Source organism: Ogataea parapolymorpha, chromosome III (genome assembly GCF_000187245.1).
Source record: "Ogataea parapolymorpha DL-1 chromosome III, whole genome shotgun sequence".
NCBI classification, from domain to species: Eukaryota; Fungi; Ascomycota; class Pichiomycetes; order Pichiales; family Pichiaceae; genus Ogataea; species Ogataea parapolymorpha.
This window is the reverse complement of record NC_027864.1, coordinates 755,206-769,819: the sequence shown is the minus strand read 5'-3', so window position 1 is coordinate 769,819 and position 14,614 is coordinate 755,206. Positions and strand designations below refer to the sequence as shown.

Below are 14,614 nucleotides of genomic sequence, written 5' to 3'. Positions count from 1 at the left end.
ATAATGCCTCTTCATTACAACCTTGTCTTTGCACTTTTGATCTTTGAGGTTGCTCTGTTTGCCCTCATCTCCTTGCCCTTGCCTAGCAAGTTCCGCAAGCCGCTGCTCAAGACATTGAGCGGTCCGTTCCACTCGCAGCATTTCCAAATCACAACGAAATGTGTTCTTGGGTTTGTGCTCGTGCTGTTCCTTGACGCGCTCAACAGAATGAAAACCGTCACCAACGAGCTTCAATCGCAACAGGACAGTCCTATCGCCGGCGCAGTGGGTATCCACGAGTCTCGCTCTGAGATCCAGGCCAAACGGTTTTATGCCCAGAGGAACGTCTATCTCTGTGGCTTCACCCTGTTCCAGACCCTGATCGTCAACCGGACTTTCTCATTGGTGTTTGAGTTACTTGCCGTCAAGGAAAAATTGGCAGAGAGCCAGAAGAAAGACAACATTGACAGCTTGGACACAGTGGACGATAAAAAGGTCGAGGAGCTCAAATCCAAAATCGCCCAGCAGGACGAGACAATTGAGAACCTTAAGTCACAGGCTTCGGCGCTGTCTGATGAGTACGATGGGCTGTCCAAACGAAAAGTGTAATTAATTTCACTGTTTCTCGTACGAATTGCTTTTATGTTTAGGAATAAAACTGAATCCGTCTCCGGCTTTGCCCAGGAACATTTCTGTGATCTTGATCCAATCCTTGTAGTCTGACGATCCCAACAAGGTCTCCAGCTCGTTTCTGCCCTTCCAAGGTGGCGGTCTTTCGTTCAACTTCGGTGGTAGCCGTTCCAGTATGCCGACTGGAATATACCGATGAGTGAAAGAAATAAACTCACACAAGTACCGTCTAGCGCTGTTCACGCCGTATTCGTCGCTGCCCCAGTGCTCCAGCGCAAACTTGGCGTATTTCTCCAAATAAGCAAGTCTTTCGGAAGCAGACTTGTCCAGATACTGCTGTGCCTCCACTTCCTCGAAAATCCACGGCTTAATCAGTGCACCACGAGCCACCATCACCGAGTCGATGCCCTCGTCGCTCACCGCCCTGTGCCAGTCCTCGTGTGTGAAACAGTCGCCGTTGCCGACAAAATACACGGGTGGCCTATCAACCTTGTCCTTGTCCTCCTCCTGCTGCTCGTTGTAGTCCTTCACCACAGCTCCAACTCTGCTGATATAGTCCCAGTCGGCGGCACGGGTGTATCTCTGTTGCCTAGAACGTCCGTGCAAAGTGATGGCTGCCACGTCCGTTTCATTCAGAACACGTCTCACAAGATTTTCGGCCACAGGCTTGTCGTCCTTGACACCCATTCGGATTTTTACCGTCACAGGAATTTCACCTGATGAGTAGCTCATTCCTTTCAAAATACGCAGCATCCGCGAAGGATTGTCCAGAAGCGCAGATCCTTCGCCCTTGCGATACAGCATATCTATCGGACAGCCACAGTTGAGGTTCAACTCAGAAACGTGGCTCGTGAGCGTCTGGATGGCCTCGGCGGCTTTGCAAGCCTGCCAGTGCTTGGCAGTCGCGATCTGGACACCAAAACCTGGGTACTCCGACTCGTGCGCGCGAGGAAGGGCCCACTCGGAGTTCGAGCCCTGAATGAGTGGCAAAGCAAGTGCCATCTCGGAATAAGTCACGTCTGCTCCCAAAGTGCGCATTAATCTTCTATATGGCAGGTTTCCCACAGTGGTGAGCGGAGACACGATCTTGGCATTCTTCAGGTTCAGTCTTTTCTTCTCGCCCGTTCTGAATCGCGACTCCGTGTACGAGGCTGCATTGAGCTTTTTCTCGTCGGGTTCGTGGTTCTCGCGCTCTTCCTTCGTCATGCTATTTTTCTCGTCGTTCACTATCACCACGCTGTCCAAAAACCGGATCACCTCGTCGGAAACAGGCATTGGCAGCTTCTTCTTCTGTAACTGGCTCTTGGTGGCCGCAGAAATCCAATTGACCTCGCCCTTATGTTCTTTCTTCTCAACACCTTCTTCCTCTAGCAACAACCCCGTCTCTGGGTTGTAGTGCGACCCTAGCCATCTACATTTCACTCCGGAAGGACAGTAGCCGATTGCGGCATATACTGGACAAATACCTTCAATGTCTGCTGGCTTTGCAGCGAGATACGCTTGGATATCGTGCGAAAAGCGACACTTGTCAGCCCCATACGGACACTCTTTAGTCTTGTCGTTAGGATCAACGACGGAGGAACACAGTTTAATTTCTTCGTGTGCCTGCCGCAAATCTCTCTTCTTGTTCTGGCCTCGTTTCTTCTCTTTCTTGCTCTCTTTATCCCCAGAAGTGTGCTTGGAAGATTCTGCTTCGTCGTCATTGTAATCGGCCACAACGCCGCCAATAACAAGGTATTCTTGCTTTATTGGCGCAACTCCCTTCTCAAGACGCGGCTTCACATTTCTCTCGGGGGAATCCTGCTCCACCGAGCGTTTCTTATCCTCTGTGATCTCGCTCATGATTAAAATTTTAAGTTGCACAGCCAGCTGAAAAATTATGAAAAAAAAAATAAGAATTAACACAGCCAGCATACACTTCGCACCTGTCTTCCGCAAAGGGAAACTTAAAACGGCCATTATCTCTATCAGATTAGATTTAGTCTTTTTGTCTAGTTGTTGAGCATGGCCAGAAACCCAGAGGACAGTCCGTTGGCTGTTATCGAGCGCTGTCGTCGTGAAAACCGGCCCGTTTTCGTGGCAGGACCGATGGTGCGTTACTCCAAGCTGCCGTTCAGAGAGCTCGTTCGTGACTATAAAGTTGACATTGTCTACTCGCCCATGATCCTCGCACGGGAGTTTGTGCGGAACCACAACGCCAGGGCCAGTGATTTTAGCACAAACCACCGCGATAGGCCACTAATAGTCCAAATCGGAGCCAACAACGTCACAGATCTGTTACGGATGATAGACATGATACACCCTTATGTTGACGGTGTTGGGCTGAACTGCGGGTGTCCAATCAAAGACCAGGTGAGAGAAGGTATTGGTGCAGCACTGATGTCGAAGAAGGAACTTGTTGCAGAAATGGTGCACGCCGTCAAGGAGAAATACGGCTCGAAGCTCGTAATCGAGACAAAGATCCGAGTCCACCACGATATCCAGGAGACTATCGAGTTTGTGAAAATGGTCGAGGCGGCAGGCGTTGATTTTATTACGGTCCATGGCCGCACAAAGAACACGAGGTCATCTGAGCCATGCAACTTCGAAAAAATTAAAGCCATCAAGGAGGCCGTTTCCGTGCCTGTTATTGCAAATGGTGACTGCAGATCTCTCGAGGACGCATTCCGGATAGCCAAAGACACGGGTTGCGACGGAGTCATGGCAGCAAGAGGCATTCTAAATAACCCTGCTATGTTTGCCGGCTACGAGAAGGCTCCGTGGGGAGCTATTGAGAAGTTCTGGAACTTGAGCACCGCATATGGACTTCCTTTCCGTCTTCTCCAGCATCATTTGGGGTGCATGCTTGTGGGACAGATCAGCAAACAACTACAGAACGAGTTGAATAGCAAGTCCAGTCTGCTGGAGCTGATGGACTGGTTCGATGCTAATTTCGAGCTTAAACGGCCTACGGATACCGGGTTCGGAACAGCAGTTGCTGTCCAGTACCGTCAAAATAGACAAAAGCAGGCTCATATATAATAAGGTTCAAGGATTAGTATGTTAATGGATTCAGACATAGAGAAAAATTAGAGACTGCGAAAATTTTGAATACAATTTGCTTTTCGGTAAGTACTAGAGATGAATGATGATGACCTTTTATTACCATATTGAACAGGCCTCCGGGCCTTGTTGATGGAATATGGTGGGAGTCCGTTTTGGGCTCTACCGGCCTTCCTCAACGCTAGTAATGATCGGTATTTTAGTCATAGTTACACTGACATCGAGTACTAACAGTTAGTTTTGAGTGCTCAAACTCTCGCCAGGGTTGCCAACGGCACATTGCTGACGATTCTCGGTCATATTGCACGAGAGCGTTATACGATCTGTAGTACTAGATAGGTTAATACACTAGATATAACATATCCAAAGTGCCGCTCTACGCTTACTACTCTTCAATTATTGGTTTCCTCTTATTCATATTATCTATTCCTCGTCCTCAACAACAACAGTGTTCAAGCCCTTGACAGATGGAACGTTGACAGGCTCGACGTAAGAGAACATAGTGTTCTTAGCGTCCTCCTCCTCGTTTCTCTTTCTGGAAATTCTGATTCTCATTCTGAATGGAACACCCTGGATACCTCTCTTCCACAGTTCGACGTTCAACTTAGGATCCAGTCTCACGTCCTCAGTACCCATGTGTAGTTTAGCGAACTTCTTGATCTCCTTCACGGCTCTTGGAGCTCTTCTCTTGAATTGGATACCGTGCAATCTCTTGTGGAGATTTATAGTGTACTCTCTGGTCACAAGTTCCTTAAGGTCGGATTTAGCCATCTTTAATATGCAATCAAAGGTTTGTGAAGAACAACCAAAGTAATTTGAATTTTTGAAGTACAATTTTTCACTCGAGCTTTGTGTGCCGATTAGGTAATCAAACAGAGCAAGATACAGGAAACAGCATAAATTGGAGTATAGTGAGCATTTAAAGTACACAGATACAAGTTATAAAGTACAGCAAGACAGAGCATTAGAACTGTATGCCTCTCAAGAGCCCCTATCGCACACAAATATCGTTACTCCTACAAGCTATATGTGAGAGGTGCAAGGTGTATATTTACAGGAATAGTCATGCCCTTTATCAAATCACGTGAAATTTCATGCCCGTAAGCCTACTCAAATGCGTATATATTTTGGGGGTGCGATGTCCATTGCTGATGGACAAGGTCGAGGCACTTGTCCAGTTCCGACTCGTCATTCGTTGACAGTCGCTGTACCTCTAAAAGTCCACACAAACTGCACAGAATGCGTCCACTAATTTTCCCGTCCTCCACTAGTCTAATGATTTCTTGCAACGTAAAGTGATGCTCTCTCTCCAACGACATTGTAGTAGAGCGATCTTCATTGTAGACTGGTTCCACAGAGTTTAGGATTGTGACAAGCAGATTTAGTGTCTGCTCATCTGTGTTTTCGAAAGCTGCAACAATTTCGTTGAAGAATGGCGCGTTATCGGACACGGAGCCTGTATCTTTGAATGTGTACAGGCAGCCCACCAAGGCTGTGAGGCCTGCTAATTGTGAATTTTCGGAGTCACTCTCGAGTGTTTGGTTCAACAGATTGAACACGGTAAGCAGCTCATTTCTGGCGATCATGATAGCGCATACATTATAGAGTATGATTGACGATTTATTTGCCAAATCCTTTGTTCCTTTCGGTGTAGTTACACGCAATTGCACAAGATCATTGTATAGCTGGTTGACCAATATCAAACTTGGGCCGTATTTGATTCTGTTGATGAGCAGTTTGAAATGCCAGCTTAATTCCTTGGGTAGAGTTTCTTTATCATCGAGCTTGATCAATTCTTTCAGAAATAGGTTCGTTTCATTTCTCAGGAACTGTGCATTTGGAATGGGCGGGACCAGAGAGCTCGAGTCCTGTACACGTAGATTAGCAGCCATCAATAACAGATTGATACGCAATTCCCATATTTGGAACACATCTTGCAAAGATATATCAAAATTGGAGAGATTCGGCGATAATATGATCAGCTTGCAGTAGGAGGCAATGGTGAGGTATGTTTCAAGAGGACTCTTGTATGAGTTTGGGGCAAACAGTTCCGAGGGTACCTCCTTCAATTCCTCTCCCAGCAGATTTTGTATTAGTAGGATCAAATTATCTGGCGTAACAGGAGTACTACGCTCAAGCTCGTAGAACCTTGACTCGTATTGTGGCAAACTAATGAAATTATTTGCATTTAGTAATGATGGATATTTGGCTTGAAGCATCAGATAAACAAAAGCATAGAGATTAATAAATGTAGATTTTTAATTACTCATCTTTCTGGGAGTATGTGGTCTTGACTGAATTGAGATGTCTCCATGGAAGCTGTCAGTAGAGGCCTCAATGACTTTCAAGATGGCCCCCATCGTTGATTTTTCTTCTTTCTATTGGACAATCTACTGGCAGACCTACCCCTTGATAGCCATCTCCCCTAATAAAATCGGTGCACAGATGTTTAAAAAACTAATTTATTTGTATTTACCATGTCCTTCAAGGAGTCGTCGTATAGTTCGCAAAATGACCATGCTCCGGTCAAGTTGCCCCCGATATCGTTTCTTTCGAGCAAGTTAGGGGCATCAGACAAGGAAGGCGAGGCTAAGAGCCGTCCTGAGAGTCAACAATTGCCTTCTCTATCGTCTATCAACTCTGGTGAATTTCAACTGCCTTCGATATCCTCGCTGGCTTCTGGCGTCGACTCAACGAAACTCCCTTCTATTGTGCCGAGCAAGTCTTCTGAACAACCCTCAGACCAAAAATTGCCACCTTTGAAATCGTCAGCATCACCTCCTTCCACAAACAACTCGTCACCGTCCAGACAGCAAATTAATAGCGTTAGTCCCCCTCGCGAGACTGAAAAGGGAGACAAATGCCGCCATCATCACCGTGTGCACGATGAGCTTACGACACATCTGAAGGAAGCACAACAGCATCTCAAAAACGGCGGTCATATTCATATTGTGCATCAGCCTCATGGTAACCACCATCATCACAAAGTTCTTGTACACAACCCTAATGAGACACCTTCTGATGTTCCGCCTCCTCAAGGGAATGATACAACCATCATACAGAACGATTCTACCATAATTGACCCCAACGCAACAGTGCCCCAAGACCAGTCATTGGTCCAGCAGACATCGCCGAAACAGAGTACGGAAAAACCAAAAGAAACATTCAAGCCGCGAGAAATAACGATCAATTCAAAAGAAACACTTCTTCTCGCCGCAAAATTCCCAAGAAAGCATCTGGGGTCGATAATATACCAGGCCTATCCAACAAAGGAGACCCGTTGCATGTATTTGCAAAACATAGAACCAGAACACGTGCATGAGGGCTCACAAGTGACCAGTGAGCTTGTCTCTAAAAGAATCGAACTTCTTCCTGCATACTTCGCAAACTACATCAACTGTACAGTGGATATACACATCCCATACCAGTGTATCCCCGACAATGTCAACGTATACGACCGCAGAATATGGGGGACGGACATTTATACGGATGATTCCGATATCGTGGCCATATTGTATCATTGTGGAGTGCTCAAGTCGGCTGATCCATCTGCTCTGGAGTCTGGGCAGTCCACCCGTACACCAGAAGATAGCGAAAAATCTGGGGAATTTATCATTGATAACGAAAAGGGTACTATAAGATTTTCTAGACACACAGGGCCTTTGACACCCGGAAACTTGGAGAACCGCTCGAACGTGATCAAGCAGGATGTGGATTCGAGTGACGCAAATGATTTGGTGATAACTTTGCTGATTCTGCCTCGTCTGGGCGTGTACCAGGGGACATACAGAAATAACTACTACTCCAGAACCTGGGGAAGAAATGGTCGTTTGCATAATGGTGTCTCTATTGCTCTTTTTGCGGTGAAATGGTGCAAGTTGGGTGGTTCTTACGACGGCTTGAATTATGGGTCTTTCCGCAAAAGATTATTGAGCGAGCGCATTGAGCTTTCCCAGAAACTTCTCAAGACGTCGAGCGAACAAGGAGCTGTTCCCGGCTGGGAGTTGGATCGTAAATACTATAAAGAGTTCAAGTAATATACATGTGTCTTAAAATCATATGACTGCGGCTTTAGCTTGGAAGAAAAAAAATAGAAAAATTGTCGTGCGAGCAAATTACTAGGTGACCTTTGTGTAATAGGTTTCGAGAACCAGTTTGGTCAATAGGTCTTGCAACTTGACTACTATTTATTGACTCGAAAGAGACGATCATTATGAAGGAGCGAGAACAGAAAGAAGACGCGACGTTCGAGGGCTGCGAGCCTTCGAGGTTGAGGAAGGCACTACTCAAATTAACGTTCACTTGGGCAACGTTTATTAGCAGACTCCGTTCGATATCGGAGGCCTGTTTGGAATCCGACGAAATTACCGAGCAGCTGTTTGATGACGACTCAGACAGCAACTCCACCCGCGTCCAAGAATACGAACCGATTAAACCTTCTCAACTCCAACGAGATGTATTGGAAAATAAGCTCGCGAACGATGATAAGGAAACGTGCTCCACGAGTTCTCCTTTCACAACGACACGATTAACGTCGCCCCAGAGCAGCGCTGTCAGCGGAGGCGATGAATCCAACGCTACCCCAGATAAGGAGGGCACCCTCACACCGTTTTGTGGGGGAGAGGAATTATGGAAGATACAGAACCAACAATGGTTGAAGCCAATCGCGGAATACACCACTTTAGAAGGAAAACTGAAGCTACAGAAGAGACTGCGTTCACAGGATCTCAAGCATTACGTGTCGTCGAAAGATTATCATATAATATATCGCAATTTGGTCATTGACGGAAGGAGTCTTAAGCAGCCCATGAATTTGAGAGACTTGTTGCGCGTCGTTGAGGCTGGCTGGGAATGGAGTCGGGTACAGGAAGGTTGTCACTATCCCCAGAGATAGCGCGCCACTCAGCCGAAAAGGCCTTTATTCACAGGCGCGGGTCTTGTGTTGGTAGATTCGACTAATTTAATACTATTTTCAAGGACACGAATATTTCTATCGAGAACCTCAATTTTGCCTTGTGCAGTGTTTGCCCCGCTATCGTGTAGTCTTTTAGTTGTTTTTTCAAGCTTTTTATGCAATTCCATGGCCCTAGTACCCAGCTGTTGGTACGTGTTCACCAACTCATCCTTCTGTCGTGCAATCGACTCCTGATTAGAGTATATCGTTTCGACTTTGGATTGTAGTCCAGTTTCAGCTGAATCAGGAGCAACCAGCTTAGTCAGCGTCTTGGAGAGGTACTTTGAGTATTTCTGCGAAAGATGGCTATTTTTCGCTCGGATCTGTTTCGAGTGGTTCAGCTGCTGTACAAAATTTGGGTCCACCATAATCAAATTTAAAATAAAAATATATTTATTTTATCCCTTCCCATGGTGCTGGTGGTATCTCCGTATTCGTATTTTGAATTCGGGTCCCACAACATATCCACATTTGAGGTTTTTGGTAACCTTGTATATGTGGGGCTATACGATGGTTCTCTAGACGTTTGTCAGCTTCCCACTGGCGGAGAAACACAAATGACGCAATTTGACGAATCGAAACTGGTATTGGAAGACCTCAACGTGATTGCAAGAACGAAATTGTCATGCCGAGCGATGCAATTGGAACTGATACCAAACTTGGGATATCTGGTTGCATTACTAGAGAACCAGACAGTGGAAATATATAGTCTGAACGACTATCAATTCATAGACAAGTTTGATGAGGCACGCTTCAATTTGATCAGAACCTGGTACGAGGACGACAAGGATCTCCAGCTAGATCAGATCAATGAAGAAGATAACGATTACATTACAGTAGACGACAACGACTCCATCTCGCTCGCCACTACTGCCTTGGAAACCGTCCGAACCAAGAAGTTTGTCACATCATTGACAGGCAACAGCTACTTGTGTCTGATATCCAAACGGAATATTGCAGTGATGAAGTGGCACGACAACCAATACGATCGCAAATACGAATATAAGCTGAATGACAAAATTCAGGTGGTTGAGTTTCTCAATTCCGATGGTTTGATCGTTGCATTGAAAAACGGTGACATCCTGAAAATCGACTTGGCGCACGATTCGGTGTCAACTATACAAATTCAGTTTCTAAACCAGCCTACTGGTTTCAGCAAGTCATTTTTCTTCAGCCCGTCAGACTCTCTATTGGAAATCTTCAAGGCAAATAATGACCAGCAGCTCATCATCATGAAAGACTACAACCTCATTAAACTCAACAGCGATTTAGAACTTGTTGTGTACAGACGACATACTCATTCCATAGACTTTAAAAACCCGGTTTTAGTGCCGAGTCATAACCAGTCTGGGAAAAAGTTGAAATTCCTCAAATATTGGTTCCCCTATGTGGTTTTGGTCTACGCCAACTCACTAGAAATTCGAAACCTTGAGAACGGCTCAATTGTTCAGCAGTTGCAAGGGACGTCCACATTTGGTAGTATTACCTCGATCAAGTTCACATCCAAGTTTCTGTTTTTAATTTGCAACTCAACAGTGTACAAACTTGTGAAAACTACATACGACTCCCAGCTGGCCGAGTTTGAGAAATCAAAGGATTATAACAATGCAATAAACTTGATTGAGAAGCTTAACCCATTGGCATTTGAGGACATATCCGAAGACCATTCTTCGCGACAAATCAAATTTACAAAACTACGTCAATTTCAGCTTCTAAAGGGTTTAGAGTATATGAAGTCAGGAAATTATGAGACAGGAATCAAGTTATTTGTCGAGTTTCTAGCCCCACCGGAGCTCGTACTTGATAATCTGCCAGAATCAGTGAAAACTTTGTTGTCTGGAACATCAAGTCTAAGACATGCTGCTAGCAAGGAGTCATTGAAGAGCGATAAGGAGCCAGAAACCCGACCCAACCAGGACGTCAAGATAATCGGCCAGGTTATTAGCTTTTTAACAGATGCTCGGAGGAAACTCACTCGACTCTTGGATCCCGATTCGCCTAAATTCCAGTGGCATGGCTTTCTCATCTCCCGTGAGCTTTATGGGTCCAAGGATATTTCCAAGCTAGAACAGAAACTGCAAACCGTAGACGACTGTCTTTTTCAATGCTATTTGATTACCAATCCCAGAATGGTGGGACCACTGCTCAGGATTTCCAACTACTGCTCCTTTGACAAAATAGAGAATAAATGTCTCGAACTCAAGCTGTACACAGAACTTATAGATTTTTATTACTGTCGGTCACGGCACGACAAGGCGTTGAAGTTGTTGGAGAAGCTGTGTATTGAGGAGCACATCTTCAAACCCGAATTTATGGTCAAATACATACAGAAACTTGGACAACCACAGCTGGATCTAATATTCAAGTACGCAGAAAAACTGATTTCACTAGATCAAACTAATGTGGAGAGTATCTTTATGGATGACTCAGTTGAGTGCGAGTCTCTGAACAAACATCAAGTATTGGATTTTCTCAACAAATGGCCCTCGTTGCAAGTGCGTTACTTGCGTTACCTAATTTTTGACCTCGGCGAGACCAACATCAAGTTCCCAAATAAACTCATCGAGTTGTACCTACAGGACCCTGCGAACAACCAGGCCCACATCAACCAAATTTACTCACTCGATAACTACAATCCATCGTTCGTGCTCAAAAAACTCGGCTCGCTTAAACAGTCGCCAGTTGTATTGGAGCTCATGATCCTTCCTCTTGGCAAGCTTAATAAACATAAAGAAGTGCTAGATATACTTGTACACAAGCTCAACGATGTGAAAAAAGCGCTGAGTTATTGCAAGGCAGTTTACTCTTCCTCACCAGAGACAGGAGTCAAACTCACATATATGCTGCTCGACATGCTCCTATCCTCAAAAGACTACGACTCAGTTTTTGAAATTTTAGACTCGGGCATTACATACCTAGATCCAGTCCAGGTGTTAGAAAAGTTGCCTGGATCTCTGCAGCTTGGCAAATTGGAGGGCTACTTGGAGTCCAACATAAGGAACATAACGTCAGATCTCCGATTAGACATCATACAAAATGAGCTTCTAAAAGTGCAGCTCATCAACCTCAAGTACGAAAAATTGCTCTCAGACGCGGCCCATGTGCGCATTGACGCAAGCTCCAAATGTATGGTGTGTGACAAAAATTTCGCTGCCTCTTCGATTCTTAGCTTCTTTCCAGACGGATCTGTGGTGCACTATAGCTGTAGTAGGTATAGGAATTAATGACATTAATTGGCTATGAATCTATGTTGTCGTGATGAAGTTGATCACTGCAGAACAGTATTTTACCATATCGTCCATCTTGCTGTCTATTTGAGAAGCCACGGAACGCCATTCGTCGAGAGCTTGCACAACCTCGCCTTGAACATTGTACAGCACGTCTCCATGGATCTTGAGAAAGACAGAGACCACCGCCACTAGGATTTCATAATTTTTGTTCTGCTTGAGACCATAGTTGATCGCATCCACAAATCTTTTGAGTTCTGTAAACGGCTCTGTTGTCTGCAATGTTCTGAGTTCCAGATCCAGCGTGGCAGGACTCATGTCCACGAGATAGTCAATAAACTTGTCGTAACTAGACTCAGCACCCTCTCTAAGCAATCTCGTAAAATCAGACTCAAACGAAGCAGCAGAAGGGTCTAGCTTCATCAACTGGGACTCCACCTCCGCTGGCTTTTGCTCGCTTGTCTGTTGCAAGAAAAATGGAACAGAGTCTGGTTTTTTTGGAGGCTCCGACGGCTTGTTCCTCCTCTTGATCGTGTCCAAATGCATAATAGTATTGAACTTTGTGCGCGAGTGCAGCGAAAGAGTCACTAGGTCTTTGTCAAGCTGGTCCACGGAAACGTACGTTCCGGAGCTATATTCCTCGTCCTCGGCAAACGCACCTTCCAGAATACTAGAGCCGTCCTCGCCGCTCACATTTGGAAGCATCATGGTTGCGAACTCCTCCTCTTCGACGTGCTTCGTGGATATTGGCTTGAATTGCGCTTTGTTGGTCCACAAAGATATACCTACTCCATTGACATGCGTGGTTGCAAGGAAATCGCCCAAGGGAGACATCTTCAAGCATGTGACAGTGTTAGGAACCATTATACCGTCAATGCAGCCACCTGTAGGCAGATCCCAGGTCCTAATAGTAGAGTCCAAGGATGCCGACACAATCCAGCGACCATCAGGCGAGAAGTCCATAGCAGTGATTCTGTTGGAGTGCCCAAATAGCTGCCTGACCACTTTATGCGTGGCCGAGTCGACGACAACGATGGAAAGATCATCCAAAGCAAAGGCAACAAGGTCAGAACCTCTGTGGTAAACCATTTGGGTAATTGGAGCGTCCAGTTGCAATTTTCCTAAAAACTTTGATTGACTGAAATCGTAAAAGCCAACGAGTCCGTCGAGAGCACACGAAACCATCTTCCTATTCATTCCGTCAACGGCAATACCGGTGACAGCCTTTTTGTGCAACTTGTAGTTTTTGCGAAGTTTTCCACTTTGCAAGTTATACACTCCAATGCCACCATTGCTAGACCCAACAAGGGCAAAGTTTCCGCACTGAGTAATGTTCACGGCCTTGACAATGCCACCATCGATTGTGTCCAGAACGTGTTTACTAACCTTTTTGTTTCTTGAGTCCCATGTACGTGCAAACGTTTCATCTTGGTGTGCAGTGACAATATTGGCCCAATCTCCTTCTCTTGCGTTCTCCTGAGCTATCATGGTGATTGGCGGGAATTTGTCCTTGAACGTTGAAGAGATACCTGCCTGGCGCTTTCCATCCTTCATGGCGGATTGCCTTTGAGACATTTCCTGCGACTGGGCATCTTTACGTAGCGAGAAGGTCCAGAACGAGCGATCTTGGGAGGCAGATTGGATAAAATGCGACTTCGAGTCACCAAATGTGATGCAGGTAGGTGGAGCCGAGTGTCCTCCACGAGATCTCAGGTGTCTCGGGGGAGAGACAACAGCCGAGTTGTCTGAAAGAGCGGGATCAAAAACGTATTCCTTCAGACTGTTGTCGGCGCCAGTAGTGACCAGTATTGGCTGTCCGCTTAGAAATTGCACCTTTGAAACACCACCGGAAACCTCTTTGTGAGCATTACGTAAAACATGGACTCTCGTCTTTTTCTCCAAATCGTAGAAGAACAAGTCTCCGTTTACCATCGAGCATACCACGTGGGGGGATCCATCAGTTCTGAACGACAGCGATGTTATTTTCGACTTGGATCCTGTGGACACGGTTCTAAGGATTTTACCCTTTTTCAAGTTGTAGACAGCAAATGAGCCAACACCATTTCCAACAGCCAGGATGTCTAGTGCTGGGGCCGTTTCGATACAAGTGATTCCATCAACAAACTCTTCGGACACGAACACCATTTTCGCAGTTCTAACGTTGAATATGAGCAGATGAGAGGTTGTGGCAACAACTACTTTGTTGATATAAGTTGGAGGATGCACAATATCCACGATCTCGCCATTGAGAGCATTCACTTTAAGCTCTCCATAGTATTCGGTAGGGAATTTTTCATCTTTCTTCTCAAACACAGAAAGCGAGGACCCCGTACAGGCAACCAAATAATTGCCAAAGATTATCACTTTTCTGATGGTATCAGCAGTTGGCAGAATGAGCTCTTTTTCCAATTTGCCTCGTCTGAAAATACCGATTTTATTTCCATACGAACAAAAGATATAGTGGAAATGTGCTGTAATGGAACGAATAGGGGTTTCTGTCTGGGTGGATGACACAAACAGCAGATGCAGGGTTGCTGCGTCGTAGATTTGGAAGGATCTGCCAACGACAGTGGCGATGTAAAAAGACTGGCCTAATGTTCCCACAGCAAAAGGAGTTCCGTTGGAGACGTGACCAATGACTCTGAAAGGTGCAAAAATCTTGGAGCTGCGCACAGCAACAGAAGATCCAGAAGCCTCAACTCTCCGTCGTTTCATCGAATCTGCAACAGTCATGGTATTGAATCTGGATCACTAACAAAGGTGAATAATTTTTCTAAAATTT

General features: G+C 45.5%; 10 protein-coding genes across 10 annotated transcripts; 5 read left to right on the top strand and 5 right to left on the bottom strand.

Moving 5' to 3' along the window:
• Window positions 1-3: 3 nt before the first annotated feature.
• On the top strand, window positions 4-588 carry HPODL_00599 (putative endoplasmic reticulum transmembrane protein; the record flags this gene model as incomplete). The annotated part of the gene is made up of 1 exon (XM_014080559.1): window positions 4-588. The coding sequence occupies one exon, from the start codon at window positions 4-6 to the stop codon at window positions 586-588; it is 585 nt and encodes a 194-aa protein (XP_013936034.1).
• A 6-nt stretch (window positions 589-594) lies between these two features.
• On the bottom strand, window positions 595-2,451 carry HPODL_00598 (tRNA-dihydrouridine(47) synthase [NAD(P)(+)]; the record flags this gene model as incomplete). The annotated part of the gene is made up of 1 exon (XM_014080558.1): window positions 595-2,451. The coding sequence occupies one exon, from the start codon at window positions 2,449-2,451 to the stop codon at window positions 595-597; it is 1,857 nt and encodes a 618-aa protein (XP_013936033.1).
• Window positions 2,452-2,613: 162 nt separating this feature from the next.
• HPODL_00597 (tRNA-dihydrouridine(20a/20b) synthase [NAD(P)+]) lies at window positions 2,614-3,630 on the top strand (the record flags this gene model as incomplete). Its single annotated transcript, XM_014080557.1, has 1 exon — window positions 2,614-3,630. One exon carries the CDS (start codon window positions 2,614-2,616, stop codon window positions 3,628-3,630), a length of 1,017 nt encoding a protein of 338 aa, XP_013936032.1.
• A 444-nt stretch (window positions 3,631-4,074) lies between these two features.
• HPODL_00596 (60S ribosomal protein L31) lies at window positions 4,075-4,422 on the bottom strand (the record flags this gene model as incomplete). The annotated part of the gene is made up of 1 exon (XM_014080556.1): window positions 4,075-4,422. One exon carries the CDS (start codon window positions 4,420-4,422, stop codon window positions 4,075-4,077), a length of 348 nt encoding a protein of 115 aa, XP_013936031.1.
• A 335-nt stretch (window positions 4,423-4,757) lies between these two features.
• HPODL_00595 (uncharacterized protein) lies at window positions 4,758-5,870 on the bottom strand (the record flags this gene model as incomplete). Its single annotated transcript, XM_014080555.1, has 1 exon — window positions 4,758-5,870. One exon carries the CDS (start codon window positions 5,868-5,870, stop codon window positions 4,758-4,760), a length of 1,113 nt encoding a protein of 370 aa, XP_013936030.1.
• A 258-nt stretch (window positions 5,871-6,128) lies between these two features.
• On the top strand, window positions 6,129-7,688 carry HPODL_00594 (uncharacterized protein; the record flags this gene model as incomplete). Its single annotated transcript, XM_014080554.1, has 1 exon — window positions 6,129-7,688. The coding sequence occupies one exon, from the start codon at window positions 6,129-6,131 to the stop codon at window positions 7,686-7,688; it is 1,560 nt and encodes a 519-aa protein (XP_013936029.1).
• Window positions 7,689-7,864: 176 nt separating this feature from the next.
• HPODL_00593 (uncharacterized protein) lies at window positions 7,865-8,545 on the top strand (the record flags this gene model as incomplete). The annotated part of the gene is made up of 1 exon (XM_014080553.1): window positions 7,865-8,545. The coding sequence occupies one exon, from the start codon at window positions 7,865-7,867 to the stop codon at window positions 8,543-8,545; it is 681 nt and encodes a 226-aa protein (XP_013936028.1).
• An 8-nt stretch (window positions 8,546-8,553) lies between these two features.
• On the bottom strand, window positions 8,554-8,973 carry HPODL_00592 (uncharacterized protein; the record flags this gene model as incomplete). Its single annotated transcript, XM_014080552.1, has 1 exon — window positions 8,554-8,973. One exon carries the CDS (start codon window positions 8,971-8,973, stop codon window positions 8,554-8,556), a length of 420 nt encoding a protein of 139 aa, XP_013936027.1.
• Window positions 8,974-9,015: 42 nt separating this feature from the next.
• Window positions 9,016-11,829, top strand: HPODL_00591 (Vacuolar assembly/sorting proteins VPS39/VAM6/VPS3; the record flags this gene model as incomplete). The annotated part of the gene is made up of 1 exon (XM_014080551.1): window positions 9,016-11,829. The coding sequence occupies one exon, from the start codon at window positions 9,016-9,018 to the stop codon at window positions 11,827-11,829; it is 2,814 nt and encodes a 937-aa protein (XP_013936026.1).
• A 21-nt stretch (window positions 11,830-11,850) lies between these two features.
• Window positions 11,851-14,565, bottom strand: HPODL_00590 (U3 small nucleolar RNA-associated protein 21; the record flags this gene model as incomplete). Its single annotated transcript, XM_014080550.1, has 1 exon — window positions 11,851-14,565. One exon carries the CDS (start codon window positions 14,563-14,565, stop codon window positions 11,851-11,853), a length of 2,715 nt encoding a protein of 904 aa, XP_013936025.1.
• Between the last annotated feature and the right edge of the window lie 49 nt (window positions 14,566-14,614).